This window comes from Varroa destructor, unplaced genomic scaffold (assembly GCF_002443255.2).
Source record: "Varroa destructor unplaced genomic scaffold, Vdes_3.0 BEIS01000003.1, whole genome shotgun sequence".
Classification (NCBI taxonomy): Eukaryota; Metazoa; Arthropoda; class Arachnida; order Mesostigmata; family Varroidae; genus Varroa; species Varroa destructor.
In genome coordinates, this window is record NW_019211456.1 from 11,973,862 (window position 1) to 11,994,941 (window position 21,080).

Sequence of the window (21,080 nt, forward strand, 5' to 3'; positions counted from 1 at the left end):
GGATTAAAAATTATCGCATTTTCTTAGGCCTCTGTAAAACAGCAAGGTTTAAGCATGTCTAACCATGCTATGGAGATTACGCCGCGAGATTGGTACGGTTTGCCGTGCAGATCGCATAGACCTGAAGTTCCTATTCATGGGTTTATGTAATAAAAAATCGTAAACTTAAATATAAAATTATAGCTATATAATAGATGTGTAGCAATTAATCGAATCGAAGTTCGAAAAGTAGGATTTTTTTGTTTCAGTTAGGTATTTCGTGTTATTTTAGGCAGGTTAGGTGTTATTCTAGGGAAAGTATTCGATATATTGAAGATTCAAAATACTTAAAAAACAAACGTAATTATACCAATTGTTGATTACAGCTTTTCATTCCATGTTTATGAAGACGCTATTGTACATTGTAGATTTTATATAGCATAGAAGTATTGTATGGTATTTCTGCCTCAGGTAAGCATTAATCATATTCGTAGCGGTGCCAATAACATTCCCATTTACCGCATTGGTCTTCACTTTTATGAAGTGGATTTCCGTTAAGCTACGCAGAGGGTGTTTTATACGGTCTCTTCGAAGCTGCATGAGGGCATTGTCACGTAAGGTGTGTTTGTATTTTTCATGTTTAGCATGGCATCTATGCGTGCGTGACTATGCCTATGTGTCTACCGATTTGCGGAAAGCAAGGATCGATTACGCATGCTGTCGCCCCCTCCTGCTGAGCCCAAATCGAAACCGGAGCTTCGTGTCTTCCCACCTTAAAGCTTCGACTGAAATACGTTTCATTGAGCGTCCATGATACTGCCGTGCACCAGTATCGCTAGCTGTTGTTCAAAAGGCTTGAGTGGCTTTGAAACGCATGTAAACTGATCGTAGATGCCGGGAACACGGTTGCCGTGAAGCTCGTTGTGTTGAACGAAGTTTCGGTGGAGCTTGTTTGCCCCACGAGTGGGTTCGCGATGGGGTACGAATGCTTTGTGTCATCAATCGTATCGATATCACATGGAGCTATGAAAAAGAATACTATTAATCTCGAGATGGTAACGATCACGACAGAACGTTCGTAGACGGGTTGGTGGCGAACTTTTAGCTTGTCGTGAAGTTCTAAGGTGTTAGAAATCTTCGACCTTTATTGTTGCAAAAGATATCGGTAGACAAGGTTGAAGCATGGTTATCTGTGCCCAAATATTCGTAAGCAAACAGGCAAATGATCTGTCCGCACCTAGAAATGAAAGTCCAACAGAGTAGTATTAGAGTATCAAAGTTTTTTCGGTACTACCCCTAAATACATTAGGGATGCTGTGTTTATCGTTGATACAAAACGACCTTTACTAGATCAGATGGTCGCTTCATTGTAGGAATTATTAGACTAATGTTTTTAACTAACACAGACTGATTACATGTATTAAACAGTTCGAAAGTTAACGCTCGTAGCAATACAACCGCGAAACGAAAGAAATCATTCCTCGATGATCCATAAGACAATCACTATATTTATGAATTATAGGTGTGGTCAAAAAAAGAAAACATAAATTGAACGTTTGTATCGAGCAGTTTCCATCGAGCACGCTTACCCTACAGCAATTTTTTGGGTTCTCCTATTCGAAAACAGTTGTAAACCCTACTGTGTGGTGTCTCAAAAAGTTTATTCTTTTTATAAGGTCGAGAAACTCTGCGGCCTATTGACAACAGGTATATTGTCCTAATAATATTTCAGCCGTTATCACACAAGCGTATGTCAGTCACAGGTCAGATTCTGATTTTAAAACCACCCGAAGTTTCTTTAGGACGCTGGGTAAAGTTATTTCAGGAGCTTACCCGTATGCAGGGAACGTATAAACGACTAACAAATTAATTACGTTTTAAAGTAAGTGCATTTCGCCGGCGTACTTGCATTGATCCAGATAACCTTCTTCGTCTCGTGACCTCAGATAATTCCCGCATCGAAGGGTGCATATCGTACGAAGAGCTGGCAACGCACCCTTTTGCCCGATATCGTAAACCAAAACGCCTCTCTAAAAATAGGATCATCATAGAAATGAGTACGTCCCTTCTTTGACCATTATTTCCACCGATTCTTGTAAAATAACCTCTAATTACAATTAAATCCTGTTGCCGATTGGCTTACTTGAGGAGTAGCTATTCTCTATTGATAGTAAAAAAACGATCTAAGGTTTTAAGCTGCAACGTATTCGTAAAGCCTATGAAAAAAAAGCATCTTTTTTTTTTTTTTAATTACAGTCAAAGAGTTGGAAGGTAAACTCCAGCCAGACGGGCGTATTTCGAGCTTTAATCTTGAAAGCTGCCGACGATTTGAAGGGTAAAACAGAGCAAAGGCGCAATAAAAAAGTTAACAAAAGCGTTCTGTCGAGCTACAAATCGATTCGTTTGGAAATTCTGTTTAAATTTTGCGATTGAATTGAGAATTCAACCGAGTGTTGCCTTAATCGAAAGCTGATGTTTATGGATGCTGTATAGTAACAATGTTTCAATTAGCCACGATGTTGCTTTGCTTTAGCAACTTTGTCCGTACATTTATAATAAAACAGTTTCCAATCTTTCCTCATTAAACATGCTCCTTTGACTTTGTTACATTAAACACCTGCCATATCAAGAATTTAAATGGGTCCAGAAATAATATATATCGAACGTAGCTGGTTAAAATTAAATACGACACACATCTAACAGTTGGACGTTGTGTACGTTTATTGCGCGCCGACGATCGCCGATCAAAAGTGTCTTTTCGGTGCTTTTTTAGCAACGAATGCGAGCACCCGAGTCACCCCGGAGGCCCAGTCATCTCAACAAGCTTCGACCACTACATGAACATTCATTAAATTTGACTGCATGGAGCCATATCAGACTGTTGAAGCAGGAGTTTATTAGTTCATCGTCATCATCGTCGCAATTTCAATCAACAGTAGCGCGGGCAAGCTGTAGGGATGTAGCCGATGGCGACGACAGATTATCGCCCCAAGTGCAAAGAGCCGCAGCTATCTATACGACGATTCTGATACGTGGGCGAATTGTTTCAACCGTTATTATACGCGCGTTGTCCGTCGCTTGACATCCGTGGTGAAATTTATTCCGGAACGTTTGCTAAGCCAACTTATCCTGTTGCCATTTAGAAATAGGGTGCATCGAACGAGTTGAGAAAGAATGAGGTGCTGGGACTGTGACGCCATGTTTTTTATCGATTCAGGCGACATTAAAAAATTACACTTTTGGCCCATAGTTTACACATACAGTTCGTACGTATGTTTCTCTTTTTCTGAAACATCGTCATAAAGCTCATGCTTTATGATGCTTGTACAGTTTAATTTTAGTTTAATCGTTTGGTTATATGAGTTGTGCGGACATGTATATCAACTTACGCAACTTTTATTGACTCCGCTGTTTCAGAGCAACATTCAATGATCTAAATTTCTAGATTTTTTCAGCTAGTTACTTTATGTCATCAACAAAACCGCACTTCACTGAGCTTTTCTCTCCGGTTGCATTATTTGAAATGATAAAATCGGAAGCGCTCCTTCATACCTAAAACCCTTATTCCTGTTTATCAAATCAATGCAGCAGCCAATTCGATGGCTAGGGTACTATTTCATGAACTTTATACAGAAGCTTTTTATGATCCGGCAGAGGCAGATCTCTTGTTTTGAAATAGTGTTTCAATCTGCCAGAATTAAACTACGTATTGAGAATACGATTCCGTTGAATCAGACAGTTTCACACGATGTTCGATACTTGGCTATCCTTCATAGTGTCGTCTAGTTATTAGCCCATTGAACTTCGGTATACGTTGTTAATATTTCACATTAGTTCATAGTAGTGGGGGTTCTGTGTTTTTTCCGCTTCCTAGCCCCGAGACGAATCACACCTAAGCAAAATAAGTGTCTTTTGAGGCAGAGCCTGACTGTAGTAGCGCACACTATTTGGCCAGTCTGTTCGTTCAAACCTACAACACCAAATAATCCTGTGCGCAATAGTCGATGGGAATAGCGACCGTTTGGCCTATCAGGCCGTCGTTGCAGCAAATATCTGGTGGCGCCACAATTCGTACTCATCTTTTCCAAAGACTCTCAAACAATTACGAGTAGCGATTTACTAATGCATACGTATGTTAATTAGACTTGTTACAATTAGTATAAATGTACCTCGTTAATTAGTGAAGATAATTTCTCGTCAGGTCAGCATTCGCTTGGTTCAGATAAAACGGCGGAGTACTACTGGCCAGTAGTTGAAAATTTCGAAATCCACAAGAGACTTCCCACTGAAAAACCGCTGGCGGATTCGTTTGAACGCAGCACATATTTCCCAGATGAAAAATTACTGATAAAAGATTAGAAGAAATAAATACAGCTTTCTGCAATTAAGTGTAGCTAAAGGCTTATAAGCGGATTTGTTGTGCGTTGAGTTGGTCTCAATTTTGGGCTATTTAAAATTGTGGGCTCAATGGACAGGACAATAAATGACCTCATTTATGATTGGCTCGGTAGAAGTTGCTGAATAAATCTAAAATGGCAGCTTGGTAAGTGCCAATCAGATACAGCAAAGCCAAACATATGCTCCCGATTGTTTCAAATAGGTTTTTCAGAGCGGCATTTGGAGACGCACGTTTAGCCCACAAACTAACAATATGTTTATTTGCAATAATTCATCTGTACGCTATGCTGGCTTGCAACTGGACATTGGTTCGTTAGCGAGGTTCGACTGAACGCATTACATGAAGCTACGGCTAGAACTTCATTCCGTTTTTTCTATAAGTATAGAACGCAAAGTACTCTATCTGCTGCAGAGAACCTTCACCTCCACCGCCGAGAGAAAGCCACGTAACAGTACAGACGTCGGAGTTATCGGACGCGGCGAGGCCTTATAAATTGCCAGTTGAATCATTGAATGAGCGTAATCTCAAACGAATTGTACGATTGCAAAACCGACTGAAAGACATCCGATTCGCGGTATCGCTACGGTAGCTGCCTTCTGCAACTGATACTCCTCGCAGACTAAATGAGACATCAGAGGATCGTGTAAGACTCAAAGATGCCGCGTATCCTAATGAAAAACTGACTGAAATCACGAGAAGTGTCCACATTATGACAACTATATATCATTGAATATTGGACCGGGACATCCAGCCGTTTGACTCGGAACTAAACAGTAGCCATTGAAGAGTTGAGTACGAATTCCGATCGTAGTACGATCAGTCTATCTAAAATAGACTGAAAAAAATATTAAAGTCAGTAGTAGGTTATAAAAAATAAGCTCGTTGCTGACATTTATTCTAAAATGAAGACTCGGAGAGACCAATTAGTAAGTGATGTTACATGGCTATAATAGGAGGTAAGGCCACAGTGTCATCTTGTACACGATGGTAGAACCACTTTGTGCATTACCGATACACTCCAGCTATTCACGTTAAAATACGTTACGTTCTCGTGCTAATCGCCTATTTAAGTTGACTTTAATCGTCTTGGGTTGACAATTAGATAATGGTTCATTTTGTTGTCAACTCATACAAACACTAGATAGGCTATTATTCGTTCAAGGCCGCAGTGAACAATGATGGCCCCTCGAACATCTCTGTTCCGACTATTAGCTAGCAGGGTATCGTGAACGACAACGTACCAGATCCCCCTGACGGTCGCTGTCGCTGATCTCATCCGGTTTCACTTTTGTCAACCCTTTGCCTGCAGTAGTATGGCAGCGGCACCAGCAGCAGCAGCATCAACAATAGTACTCCGGTGCATCTATCAGCTCTTTCTGTCTGCTTCTATGTGTTTGTATGTGTGTCTATTTGTCTCATCTTTTTGGGGTCAGCGGGCCCATGTTATCCATACGCCACCCAAACAGACCACCTACTATTATTATTATGCTTGTTTAAAAGAGAGAAAACATTTCTTCCTCCTTGAATCCTCCTGTAACTGTATATTTTTAGGCAAGAAACAGGGATGCAATCGTAGCCCTTATGTTACACAAGAACACTATGGTGGTTAGGCCAACTGTTGTCCAACATTTTATATTAGTGGTTTAAAAAATAGCCATTGTGGCTGACGGGGCCAGTATCTGCGGATGCAAAGAAGAAGAAAATGCAATTTTGAATACCATATTTGTTCTACTCTAGCAATCGATTCCTAAAAAAAAATTTTAAATAACTTATAAAATGTGACTACAAAAACTAAAGGAGATGTTTATCTGAATTTTATGATATATAAAGGTTAGTTGGAAATTACTTTTAGACTAACTACGTTCAGTACTCTATACTACCTACTAAAGCTTCAATTTCGTGTTTAGTGGAAATGATTTTATTAGAACGGAAAGCTGCTAAATACTGGAAGAGTGGGCTGTTGTACGTTGGATATTCAAAAAAAAAAAAAAAAAAACCTATGCAATTCCTAATATAACTAAATACTCTAGCGAATTGAATACATGTTGCTATGTAATATTTAAAAATTATATGTTGCATGGTTGAGCTTGAACGTACGCACGCACGTTACGCGCGTAGAGATCCGTGTTACTATTCGTTCATGGTCCTGACCACTTTCTTTATTCGTGTTTCTTCTGCGTCTGCCACGCGCAAGACCCGCCTGACTGCGTCGAGCGATCTGTCGATAATCAGCCAGATATCTTTTGGAAAATCAGAGCCTTATTGCTTATTAGCTGCATTGTCTTCTGCTAGCTGAAGCAGGCGACAGACAGAAAGAAACAGGCGATGAAAAGATAACGCTTGACGAGCCCGGCGTCGTCAGTGCATCTCATATGGTTTCATTTTCGTTGATTTTTGTTGGCCGCCTATTATGGCGCCATGTGTCCTTTGATGCGGTCTGTGTTTCTCGCCACGCGAACGGTTACGGAACGCTGGTACAACGGCGTCGAATACTTGAATGATGATAAGTATTACGATTTCTCTTGCCACGTATTTTTGCGCTAGAACTCAGGTGACTAGCATTCTGCTATGATACTATCGATACTGCAACACCGACCTGGGCGAAACACCGCAAGTTTGACGGAATCTGTGTCCTATGAATATCTCTTGAGCCTAAAATGTGGCATTACAAAAATAGGGCTAACAAAAACGCATATGATATCTTTATCGGTAATTTAAGTTAGTATAGTTTCCCGTGAATGTTAATGCCAAAACAACCTTTCTCTTTAATAGTTGACAATCATGGTTGAAAGCATGTAAATGAGCTATCTTCCCTTACAAATGAACTATTTCCAATAGAATACGTCGTCTGTTTACTTTCTGGAACACGACATAACGCCGGAAATATTTGTAGTTTAAAAATTAAAAGATTACTGCGACGTATGGAAAACATGTAATTGTATAAACATAAGCTTACTGTACCTGATGGCAAGAAGGCTTTTCACATTTTGTACTCTGCAAAATACTGGCTTAACGATCCACATACAGCCTCTGCAATACTCATCATTACGTCACGGTGGATAATAACAAAAAGAAAACAAGAAACTGGGTTCTAATTTCTAGTTCTTTTTACCACTTACTTCTACATTAATCGGAGACAGCTCGTTCTCTCAGGTGCCTTGTACTACCTATCTAGTGGTTTAGGCAAATTTTATGGGCGAAGTGATCGATAGATGAACATGTCCTTCCATAAGGCACCTTGTGAGTAGTTACCGCAATATCTTGAAGACTTGATTATAATACTCATACACAATGTAACCGTATTCGCAAATATAGCTGCTCGTATTAAGAATTAAGTCCTTTAGTGGTCGCCATCTACTAATTATACAAACGTATTCCCAAGCGAAGGATTTAAGCAGAAAGCCCTGCTTTTGCTCCCACAGGTGAAACATAATAGATACACGATGCCACCGAGCATCCTGTACCGATTAGGTTCTGGCTGCTTTTTGCCGGCGTGTGTCAGATTATGAGCTAGTACTTGGGCTGAAACCCTCTGCTGGGCTGAAATGATTTGATTAGGTCCTACATGACCTTGCATGATTAGTAGCCATTTCTAGCGGTGAAGCAAATTTAAACAGCATTGGACCGCGCGGGTCATATGTTTTCGATTGAATTTCATTAAAAAGTGCTAGTTTTTCCGCTCACATCAGCCGACCCATCAGTGGCTACCATGAACTCGCCACCGCTACCCTAACTTTAGCCAAATTGTATCTAGCTCCATCGATCTAAATAGCTCGCGACGATAATGGTCATATAAGTCAAGCATACCAGGCCACCCACCGATTTGTCAGGTCTCCTGAAGGTAAAGGCCATAAAAGTATGTCAGCACGAACCAGTGATACGGTTGAACGTTACATATCTGAGTAAAATCGAACGTCATTAGATAGTGCGCATTTTATATAGAAGATATATGCGAGACAAGTGAGCTACAAAGATGAAAGTTAAGTAACAATGAATATATAGTACTTGGTTTAGTTAAGAAGAGACCAGTGTTAAATAACGCTGATTCTCCTGCAGCCAGTTTGACGTCCGTTTGGTGCTATGTAATAGGCAAAATACTACAGTACATTATGTTATTTAGTGAAAAGCTGCTGATTTGTCCTTCATGAGAATAGATTTTATACACTTTCGGTTTTGTCTCTCCCTAAGGACTTCACCGTGAGGTACAACCTGAACAGTTTTATCATTAATGATACCGACATTCCCATCAGTTCAAAAGACGGCATGATGGACCCAATCTGGATAAGTCACGCTGAGCCTTTTTTTATTTAGCTATAATTACTCTGTCCTTCAATTACTTTTACTAAAAAGTAAATAATTGTAAATTCCGATAGCACGCAGCATCATGAGAAATAGCATATATAAAATTTTACGTTACTCACAACGACGCCCGGGATGTGTTCGTCATGACGGTTGAGGTTCGTCTTATCCTGCACCAAAACAATGAGGGTGTCACACGCTTCGGAAGCTAACACAGAGGCCTAGAGCTGCCGCATCAATCAACGGTCGATCTGCCTCATCATTAACCTCAGCGCGAACGGTGCACGTCACTTGGTGTACAGCATACTCGCTGTAATTCGATGAATGTTTTTTCAAATGGAAGAACATGCGATCAGCAGTCAACCGACGCCCGGAGGGGCATAATAAGACACACAAAGAGAACAGAGGAATCAAGACGAATAAAAATGCGAAATATCATCATAGAAGTAAAGAATTCGCTTGCGTTCGTTTCCCAGCTCCCGCCGTCTCTTCATCTATCATTCGCTCCTATGTGTCACTATGCGAAAATAGCAAAAAACAGAATGAGAAGATGTCACTTGAGGGCGTGATTTACTGCGCTATCCGCCACTGCCCCCGTCGAGAGATAAGGGTGCGCGTATCCTAAGATATCCCCGAAGACTGCCCCGTTACGACGCGGGCCCATGTTGTACTATGCAGTGCACATAAGCGGAGCACTGTATGCGTTCGTCCTGCGCCCGTAATCTGCGAAGTCGCACACTTTTTAGCCGAAGCGCTTCTCTTAAGGGGCATTCAGTTGGCGCACATTGAATTGGCGTGAATTTGGACAGGCATCAGGGAGTTAAGCTGTGGTTTCATTCGATACCGATACTAAGCACGGTAAAGTAGACCGAAAAACTTAATACAGCTATAAGCCATTGCAAAACTTGTTCAAGCGGCGTCAGTAAATCGAACGAGCGGAATTAATTCGAAGTAAATTGGTACATCGGTGATTTGTTGCTAGGGGGGTTCACCGCCTTTTAAATGCAGTTTTGTCATATAATCTCTTCTATGTCTTGTTTGGCCATCATATTCAGTTCATAGAGCTACTGTAGAGCCTGAATCTTTTTCATAATAGGAGCTGGGCATTCTGCTTTGTTAAGGCCGTTTGCGTGGCAGTCAGTTGCAAAGACTGACATTTTGCAATTCGAAGCTCTGTGAAAATCTCTTTCTAGGAAAGCGATTCTCACTTTATATATCCAGCAGCACTCCACCCGGTTTGTCATGACGTCGAAAAGGCGCAAAAAAGATGGGGGACCATGAAGTAGCGCACGCTGCAGATCGAGATGGAGAGCCGTAGTGAAGATAAATGACGCACCTGACAATTCTGGTACATCAACCGCTTTTCATATATATATATATATATATATATAAACGACAGTTGGCGCTCTACGTAGCCTGTAGGACACCGATTATTTTCACGGTGTGAATAAGGACAATGCTACTTTGCATAGGGATTCGATCGCATCTATGTATGGATATATGGTAAAATGGAGTACATTTTGAGCGGAATATATTGGTAGCTAATTTCCGTATCCATATTCATTCCAGGATTAAACTGCAAATAGATGTTTTTGTTACTACTCGTTTCGTTACAATGGATTCATTATTCGGAGGTGAATCTGCCTTTTAATTTCTGCTCAATGGCAAAAATCGCGTGCTTAAAAAATTGCATCGTCGGTCTAACTAACTTATTACAGCTTCGTATATATTTAGCAAGAGTTTATATTTACTGCAGCTGTAACATGGTTACTTAACACAAATTTTGTGACTGTTTTTCTAAACTCCTAAATTTCTTTCGGATTCGGAGCAGCATTGTTGTACTGCCTTAACGTGTATACTAACGTGCATATGTAAAACATTCATTGTTGTTTGTTAGACAAAACGAGGCTAGAGAAGAAAGACGCGTTCTGGTTAGTACTGTCAATCTTCCACATCGTTTTCTTGCAAATTGAGGACATTCCTATGACGAGCAGTCATACATTTATCTCGATGTGACTACTAGCGACCTCTAGTATAATGAACGAATTAAATGAAGCATAGAAGATGTTAGCAAAGACTGAATAAATTGTAATTTATAGCATTTTTTAATTCACGTAATGCATATTGCAGCGATTCTCGAGCTGGACCCGGTTGCCCTCCGACTGTACAGTATCAGAGGTGTTAAAGCCAAACGCTTTCTCTGTATGGATGCCAAGGGACGTCTCATTGGAATGGTAAGATAATATTGATGTAGAATAAACTCTAACAAACGGTATCTTATATGGTGCCAATGCATAATGTTACTGAGGACAATCATAACCCTGGTTAGGATTTTCAACACAAAGCTACCCACCATTCAACAGGAATGATTGCTTAACGTTCACAGCTTCCCCAAAAAGATCTCAATACCACTTTATGAGACAATGAAAAAAAAAGTACTTATAAATCTTTCAAATTGTCGACCGTTGCTTTTTTCCTTGACATTTATGTCATCAGACCCATGAAATGTGGGCCCTAGCCCATACCTGTGCTTGATCTCACTGTAACTTGGAGAATTTCCAATCTAGAGTAAATCTATTTACTATTTATAAGGATTAGAGAGTTGATCAGTACTAACCGCAGTGAAAAAAAAATTAACAAGTAAAACAAACAGAACTTGAACCGTTGAATTTTTAGAACAGGTCTGTTAATGTTATAGATTCAAAAAAAGAACGTCACAGTATTTCGTTTTCGGTTGTTTCCATAGTATCTTTCAATGAAAACGAATTGTTGTTATGTTTTTTAGGGGTCATCTGATCGATTTGTGTGCTACATCTGCGTAGATAAACATAGCTAGATAAATAAACAATCGAAATCGGCATGAAATTTTCCTTCTGATTGTATTTTTCTTCGACGACGGACGGCGAAAGGAGTGCTTACTCTAACCTACCCAACGAAAGGCTGCTAAAAGCAATTAATGGAAGAAAGAATAAAGGCCTTAGCGGTAAACAATTTATTATTTACAAGTGAATCGACTGAAACCGTTATGAAACAAATTTAACTTTAATTTGTGCAACTACAACTTTATAAGCTAGGCCGTTGCAGAACTAATTTAGAATTCTACCCATAGCATATTCTGCTGCCATTATAGAACTATATTATTACAGGGCGATATCTGTAAGTTAGGCTTTTCCTTAAACAAGGCTCACCAAGACCACGATTTTGAAATCGAGCTCATCGTGCACTGACAAAAAAGACGTCCGTCTAAAAGTGACAGCTCGCAAGTGAAAGCTGAATTTGGAACAATTGAATGGAACGCTGCATTTTGGGTGGAATACAGTTTGATTTGTTAGCAGTTACAGTCCCACCGCACGATCACAACAACTAAATCTACTTTATTTTCCTATTTTTAGACGAGGGTTACGTTACGTCGTATTCGAGTCACTCAGTCTATACGTAGCTAGCTCGAAAATTGTTTCGGACATTTTTATTCGACTCGTATCTATCCTGTACGCTGAGGTCCTTCATCATCGCTCGTTGTCTCTGATATCAGAGCGCGTGATATCAGGCTGAACGTGAACCGAGGTGAAGTGGTAGGAAATGGTGATCCACTTTAAGCTCGGCTTGTCGCTTCATGGTTTGAACAATCTAGTGAATGATATTAAGGACCCGAGAAGAGAATCTCGAATTTGTCGGAATAGTAGTAACCCACCTCATAGAACATAATAAGGCGTCATTTTTTCGCTTTCTAGGGAGAGAGAGAGAGAGAGAGAGAGACCTTTACGCCTAAACATAGCATGCATAAATAACAACGGCATCCCGCGCAGCAAATATAATATAGTTTTAAATAATAATCGTTGGCTAGAATCATTGTCGAATGTTCACATGAGGAGATGTCAGATTATTATTCCAATGCGAAATTGAATTGGTTTAGAATTAGGGAGATATTCGATGGATCTAGAAAGCTAGTAATAGGCAGTGCTTCATTAAAGCTAGCATCTAAATACAATAGTCCGGCTATTATCTGTCAAGTTTATTTTTCTTTAAGATTGCTTCCTCATAAATCTATCGGTAGTTTGACCTTTAACATATATAGATATTCATAACATGCACAAATGGGCCATGTCACCTGACTTATCTCATAGCTACCGCAGCTCCGCTGTGCACTGAAGTAAATCACAAGAAATTTATCAGTTTGTTTTATGTGCTTTCTCCGGTATGAACGACCAGGGGCTCAAATCGGCGGCCCTTGTGCACAGGCAATTTAGCCGATCAACGAGACACATACAATCTTAGGAACCAATAAATTAATGGATGCTGTTAAGTCGTCTCGACTACATAAACCGAATATCGGCCGATTTTGTCATCCAGGAGTTTACCTTCTTTCGCTCAGGAAGAATTGGAGCACACCGAAAGAGTCATTTAGGACACACGAGAGAGTACCAGGCCGGCCTGTTCAGTGAGAACGTCGACTTTCTTAGGACTACTGTTCAGAGGTCAGTTAGCAGCGGCCTCTTGTCGCCCTGCTTGATCTATACAGAGTTTGAGCTATTCTAAACGCAATGAAATTAGGGTCCGTAACTCATGTAAGGTTTAGGCCTGGTCAACACGATACATAGCTGCCCTTATGAGCACGGGTGGACGATATGGAACCGTCCACCAAAGGCGTTCGTCGCCTCAATAGAATCGGCTTGCGTTTCTATTGTGGCATGTATGCGTATATCTTTTTCTGACAGTAGAGCCGAGGGCTCATGAACAACTGCGTATCCACTTGTCATGGTCACGACGTGGCCGTTTTTAATATCACTGTAGGATGCGCTACCTCGTATGACCCCTATTCCGATCATGTAAGGCTCAGCCTCAAGGTCGTAAAGTGAGTCAATAGTGCAGAATTTGTCAATGGTTTTTTTTGTGCTATTCTTTTCTGCCAGGATGCAGAAGAATTTATTCTTGAGCCATTTTACGCGGACGTGGGCGATTCCATATTCGTTCTTCCGAATGCATACAGATTCCTCTGGTATTTGCAGAGAATTCAGATAGCTTAAGATGTTTATCGTTTATATTACACGAGGTTTTAGGGAATCCCGTCGATCCAGCGAGGATTACAAATCTTTCTTCAGCAGCGACTGAACAGACAGGCGAATAATTGGAAATGTGTATAGCTGCCTAGTCTATCACAGAATCCAATGCGTTGTCAGAGTTTAAAACGGAAGTCTAATTATCTAGCCTTTATGGTCACTGAGAAAGAACGGTACATGTTTGTACATTTATTTCCTCGCTCCGAATCGACATCGATTAACACAATGCTTTATTTTTAAGGACGCAAACTAAGAGTTGGGACTTTCAATAGGCTGGATACAACCTTCATATAACATAGTGAGGATCCGAAGCATTGCCCTGTTCGACCTTGGCAACCGCCTGTGAGTGCGTGCGTGCATGTGTATGTACATATATTGAGATCTTTGTCCACTTCCTTTCCACTCATGTTCCAACGGTCCGAATTTTTGTCAGAGAAATGCGTCGTCAACTATCACAACTGTAACGCAAAGTATGAGTAAGGAAACCCTTATCTAAGGAGGCCAAAAAGAGTTTACCTAAGACGTCTTTGACGTATTGTTTTTAACCTGCAAAGCTGCTTCAACCCAGCCTTGTATGTTTAGCGTTAGTCACATTAACACATAGGGTGAACCCGCACTGGCTGCGAACATTAACTGCATACATACATGAGCGAGCTATTGCACAGCAGCAGTACGAGAGGCAGAATAAATGTACGCAGAGTGTGGCCGTAAAGTATAATCTTTATACGGGGCACTAGAGGCAGAACGACTAAGTTGCCTGTGCCGCTGCACCAAGAAGACACTGCAAGTCGCCTGAATTTGTATTTTTTTTTTTATATTGTGGGTAAATTTTTTCTATTTACTTCAATAGCGTTTCCTACCGGCATATGAAAATGGAAGCCAAAAATGATTTGCAGCTCCGATTGAGGGCAGAGCCTCAACTAGAAACAGGTTATATTAATAACATTTCTATATTATTTTTTAGAACTTAATCTCAAGCAGCGTCTGATTGAGTAAACACTTGTTCTCCAGAAATCCAGGAAGAATATTATCCACTAAAAATACTTTCATAAACTCTTACTATTCGGCATTCAGCTGTAATAAATGAAATAATGAACTTATTATATGAGCTTAAACGCTGCCCGCGAAGCATAAATCTGAATATTTAGTAAAACCTTAAAGCATATAGCTGCGAAATGTATTCATTGTAAGAGTATAATGAAATCACAGAATTAAATTTACCTACCTAGTTTACGCTTAGGCGACCCGCGTTTTTGTTCAGCGAAAGGTCAGAGTTGAACGCTCGATCAGAGATCCCTCGTCCAGCTCCTTTTGGAGACGATGCGCCCAGAATATAATGCAAGTCGCAAGGAATAGACCAAACAATAGAACAGTAAAGTTTGACGAGTTTAATCTATAGGTAAGTCAAAGATATAACCGTCTCATGAAATGGATTGTGCACGGTTTCACTGGGCCGAATATTTAGAAGCGCCGACAAGAGCAAGACTGTATATAGACTGTAGCATGATAAATATTATCTTGTCGACTTTGATGGTACTAAGCGATACGGAGATCCACCTTTTGCTGTTGTCAGAATCCACGGCAGTAGCAATGATAAGCGATAATGAGGACACAAATTTTCTGTCATAAAATTTTCGTTGCTGCTATGATATCCTATCCATTTTATAGTCAGATGAGGTTCAACAGAGTCAATATGCATTTAAAGAGGATAACACCGTCCCATTTATTTATTATCAAATATTTGATAACCGGGTCACACAGATAGTTATTGTAAGTAAGTAACCAAACAGGAAAACGATAGTTTTCCCAAGTAGCTGTAAGAAATGAGCCGTACTAAAATGAGCTCCATAGAATCTTACTGTTTAGATAGCTTTCGTTATGATCTGCTTTTCGTTATGATGACCCATGAACCAACTTGATAAACCTTTTTCTTACGGTTCGTTGGAAATAGACCCCAAGTCTGACACCGTTGCCAGCACCGATTTAAACGGAAATCTCTGACTGTATAGGCAGCTTGAATACGTATCAACTAGACAAAACCCTAACGCGCATTAAGCTTGCACATTCGTGATGCTAACCATAAATATCATACTGGATTCCATTTCTAACCTAAGGGCCAAAATAACTGCTTCCAGTTAAGTTAGTTATTCGTAGATAGAAAAACTTACTGAACGTCAATTATATCTCTTTCTTCATTTACATATTTTTTTAGTTACATATTCGGGAAGCAGCGCTTTTAGCATTGTTTTTGCGGACACGTACGTTAATAGAAACGTCAAGAGCTCACTATTAGCTAGCGTGTCATCTTGGGCTGTTTTCTTCTCGGAGGATTTTTAAAAACAATCTCTCCGAATCAGATCCGAATGGCAAGACCTGGAGATAGTGCCAGACTTTTGCGTATGCAGTACCTGTAGGTTTGATGCACGATGCATCGCTATTTTTATCCGGAACCAAAAAAAAATTATGCCACATCCTTTGCGGTTAACTTCTACATAGCAGTCTCACGTACTTTTGGGATTATGTTTTAGGTGAAGTCTTTCACATCTAACCATGAAAACTGATCATATATTTCTTTGCTTTAAAAATATTAAAGAAGTTTTCGAAGCGGTTCGGTGTCAGCCTGCTGTGAAGAGAACAGAGTAGGCCATCACTAAAATTGGATGGCTTTAACGCGTGAAGAGCTTCATACGCTAGCAACATTCTTTGCAAGAAACTAGCTTCGGAAATTCAGTATCAATTTTAAATAATAGATTCGAAAAAATGCTGTGTTTTTTGAAAACGTACATATATAGTAACTGGAGTGTACCTTGGATTCTAGTACTTTTGAAGATCGACAAGATGGTTAGCTGACTTACAGAGTATGCGTACTTTGCGGCGTGATGTAAGTGCACGTAGGCTTCAGTTGTTTATACGGATGTTACTAAAATGACGATTTTCAAAGTATACTGACGACATCATATATCAGTGCTACTTATGATTCTCTAGTGGAAAGCGTGCGCGAACTGTCCGTTAACGTTTATGACAACCTTCTCATATAAAAGACGACACGCTTGCTTGTTTGTCAAATAAGAGCTATGCCATCTATGGTCCACTACGTCGCCTGGAAAAGTTCCTTTACAAGCGCTATCTGTATTGAGGCCGTAAGCTGAATAGTCATTTTGACGCCGTGTAAGGGCGGCGACCTTTCCTCTTACCAGATATGTTAAGCTGGTAGACGTTTCTCAGACATCTCTGAATAGGTATGGGCGGACAATCATAGTTGCCATGAAGAGGGTAGCACGTACTCGGAAATGCACATCCGAGAATACGATGCTAAACTAACAAAATGCATCTTGGAAAGCCACTTTCGAAATTGAGCTGGAGTTGGTACAAACAACTACGACCTTCATTGGAACATGAAGTACAATTTAATCATAAACTGTAAATGCTAGGATCCTGTTGTAGCTTTATTTTTTATATGAAAAGGCTTGAAACGTGCTAACGCAACATCTTATTGTAATAGATTCAAATTGGAAGTGATTGTAAAAGTATATAAATACTCAAAAACGGTAAATCTATTATAGTTTTACGGTGTTCCAACTCTGCATATCTTTTCTGAACTGTATAACACCACGCAGTACACCAGCCCGCATAACAGCGGGCGTTCTCTTCCAGAAGAGAGTGGAATTGGAAGAAAACAAAGTACCACTTGTAAGCTAAAAAATTATTTTACACGTCTCAGCTTGTCTTGTCTTACACATCTGCAGTTATTTTCCAAGTATTCGTATAAACATTATTCCACAGTTTTATCAGTTAGGGCGCTTCAAAGAACGGTAGCTGCAATAGACTAGCTATGGAGAGATCATCTTGCAATTTGTTGTATAAATCAGAGCAACGGCTGAGCTCCACCTTTTCTTGTCCTTCCTCTTAAAGGTCCTACGTTCTTCAAGACAAACTAGTACCGAGAGCATTACTCTTAAACATTCGTTGCAGTTTACGGTTGGGACATCCTAAAGATTCTGTCTAACCTCTTTACGACACATGCGTTAGTGGTGTATTGAAAGCCGGACATTACTATAATATTTGTGTAAAATCCTCATTGTTTTAGTAATCGTTCATTCAATAGTTTGCCTACAGACAGAGTTAGTACCAGTTCTTGGAACCAGTGATAACTATGGGTCTTCACTGACCATTTGAAATAGTTCACTGTATGCACGTGTAAGAAATGATCTGCCTTCCTGTATGAGAATAAAATATGATAGGGTTTTGGGGCTGTGAAGTGCTTTATTGCACCGAACGTGAAACGGCAGTACTGCCTAACAGGCATCAAACGGATCTTCTAGTAGTGGCTAATCAAAACCTGCTCGAGACTAATTTCGAGTTTCATTCAATGTTAGGTTTAATATTAGATCAAAGAAATTCATGAAGTTACTTGGTTGACCAGATAGATATCTAGATTGGATTCCTCACAAAATGCTGTGTCTTTGGATCTCGCCGCTTGACTAAGTCTGATCCATTGTTTTTTTTTTATTTTCATTTTGCCTTCACAGCGTCGCCGTTCGGAAAAATGCCTCTTCCATGCTTCCCACCGACCTAACGGCTCTCTTACGTTTTCAACTCTGCGGACATCCATAAAGGGTGCACCTGTACGCTGGTTTGTAGCAATCAACAAAGTTGGGGTGGTAAAACGGGGCCGTAAAGAGAGCCACAAAGGCACCAACTTCTTGCCGAGGATCGCGCACAGACATCAAGCGAAAATCGGGTAAAGATCTGCTTCCCTCCCGCGCCCATTCACAACGATCAGCTGGGAAAAGAAAGCTACTAGTTCTAGCACGAGTGGCATTGCTGTTACCTTAGTGCATCATTTAGGATGTACAATTACACATGGATTCCTGTTGCACACGATGGAGTATTACGTTGTAACATAGACGTGTATTACAGTCAACTACGCCCCAGCTGTTGAAAAGTCAAAAGGCCAACATGATGTGATAGTATGAGAATAGCTACTTCCAATAATCCCATAAAATTCCACAATAGAAATGAAACAAGACCAATACTATCGGTTGAACCTTGTCCACGTAGCTTCGTTTTTGTATCCAATATTATGGCCTGCGATTACAGCTCTGGGACGTATATCCCTAGGTATATATACACGCTAACATATGCTAAGCATTCGTAAGTCGATAAGCAACAACTGCCACGGCAGATGCTGTATAGAAATGCGACCCTTCTGTATGTTAAGATAAACAAACATGAATTCTCTGATTATTATAATTCCTTTTGAGATAAGAACGGTAAATAAGTATAAGGTAAGGTGTATGATTAAATATGCATTTATGGCGATTTAATATGAATTTTAAAGCGTTCTTAAGGGCATATGGAGCAAATGATGTAGCATTCGTGTACTGCTGCAACGACTGTAGAAATAGACATATTTTCCACAATTTTACCTGTTCCAGTTTTCCAGGCCTAATAGGGGATCATAAGTTGGAACAATGTTTGCTGCCACATATGAAATGATCAATAAAGCCTGAAATTTGTTATGACCACCCCAAAAACGTAACAAGCCAACGAATGCCCAGTTGATGAGAACCATATTTAGTTAGCAGGATAGCAGTTCTGTTCATATATACCATTAGTATATATACGCATATAAATGCATACGCATATAATGACGCATTTAAAAATAGCTATAATGCGAATCACGCGAGTCGAAGCAGGAGTCGGAATTTAATTTCTCAAACCAGTGGTGTGATATTGTCGTTTTTTTGAGGAAGCCGGACAGCGGTAGCTTGGTGTATAGCAAGCGATACACAAAGTTATTAGCTAATAAACGACGTCAGACACTGCCAACATGTTTCGCTAATATCTTAGGCATATTATAATACCCTCAAACACATCTTTGTCAAAATCTTGCTATTGCAGCATTGTACCTATTACAGGAAGGACGTATGATTATTCGCCAACACAAGAACGTTTATTCATGTCGCTGAGTGTGTATGAAAGTCTCGCTCCACGGTGCACTCTGTCATTACTCAAAAATATTAATAGTAATAACAATAAACCATATGCTGCTTACTGCCTAGCTTAGATGGATGCCATTGCCTATCTCATAAATGCTACGAGGTTTAGAGAATTAAGGAAGGAAAACAACACATGTGTTGTTATCCTTCCTTAAACCGAAAGCAGTCGGTCGAAACGCAGGCTAACAGCTTGTAGTAATTTCCACATATTATTCTATAGGTAGCTGTACTTTTGAGTAAATACATGAAGGAATAATACTGCGGGATTACGTCAAAAAACATAAGCAATCGGCTTATGCAGAACAACGCGATAATTAGCATAGGAAACATACACAAAGGAAGTACATGCATTATATTGTATAGATTATACCTTATATCATCGTCGTGATATTTATTATTGGACACTTTTTTCTAGCTATTTTCTCACTGTATAGAGGAACGTATGACAAATTACTGTCTATGTAGGTTAAAATCATTCTTTTTTTTGTTTAATCACAAAATATAGATTAAGAGCCTTTCAACTAGCCTGTCTGCATTTAATATCATCATAGACCCTTTATGCAATATCATAATTAATAATAAGTAAGAACATAAGTACTTACTACTTAGCAGTCAACGTATACATTTTGATTGCGAACACTATAATTAAGTCCAATATACTGTATATGGCTGTTAAAAATACATGGTCAATGTTGTGTAACAACCAAACCACTACTAAATGCAAATAGATTGATCGCGCGATTGACAGATTCAAAGAAGTATGGAGGTTAGTGTGCCAGAAACAGCGTTCAATAATGGAGAACGCCACAGGACAAAAATGACAGGTGCGTGAAAAGGCAACAACTGCAGCATGAGACCAGGACATAGAAAACGAACGTAATTTATATGTATCCGGTAGAACTGTAGGTTCGTTACTGATTCATGCGAAGTATGATGGTGATTTCACGTCTATCGTAATAAGGGATCATATCCAGTTCATGTTAGGCAAACAACAAACAAAACTGAATAAATACTTGCAGTGACGATAACTATTATTACTATCACTATCATGATCGTCAGTTTAAACTCGCGTCTTCATTTCTAGGTAGCAACAAAGCTCATAAAACGAAAGACCTGCGAAATAGATAAGAATCGTTTGCCAATTAATGAATAAACCAGTGACCAAAATATTGTGTTTTTATGTGAAAATGGGTACTCTATTAAATGAAACCGAAGATGCCAATTCTGGAAGTCACAATCGCTATACGTCGGCCTCGTGATTTTCCAGTAGTTAGGTGGTACTTCAGGAAAGTGACGCGAGTCTCTTCTCTATGTTCAGGTTTCGTTAAACGTTTTTGTGATCTT

The 21,080-nt window shown here is 39.8% G+C and overlaps 1 protein-coding gene and 1 long non-coding RNA gene across 3 annotated transcripts in view; one reads left to right on the forward strand and one right to left on the reverse strand.

The window, feature by feature from the left end:
- The window catches only part of LOC111247755 (fibroblast growth factor 9-like), a 42,950-nt gene extending 23,671 nt beyond the window's left edge, over positions 1 to 19,279 (forward strand). For both annotated transcript variants that reach the window (XM_022799074.2, XM_086984661.1), the window contains exons 2-3: positions 10,808 to 10,911; positions 18,264 to 19,279. In XM_022799074.2, coding sequence (XP_022654809.1) covers positions 10,808 to 10,911; positions 18,264 to 18,479 — 320 coding nt within the window. In that variant the 3' untranslated portion in view covers positions 18,480 to 19,279. The remainder of the gene's footprint in view (positions 1 to 10,807; positions 10,912 to 18,263) is intronic.
- On the reverse strand, positions 372 to 16,774 carry LOC147756527 (uncharacterized). Its single transcript, XR_015324529.1, has 4 exons — positions 16,590 to 16,774; positions 14,960 to 15,042; positions 1,854 to 2,009; positions 372 to 1,216 (listed from the first exon to the last, which is right to left on the reverse strand). It is a non-coding gene; the product is annotated as an uncharacterized LOC147756527 (long non-coding RNA).
- Positions 19,280 to 21,080: the final 1,801 nt, after the last annotated feature.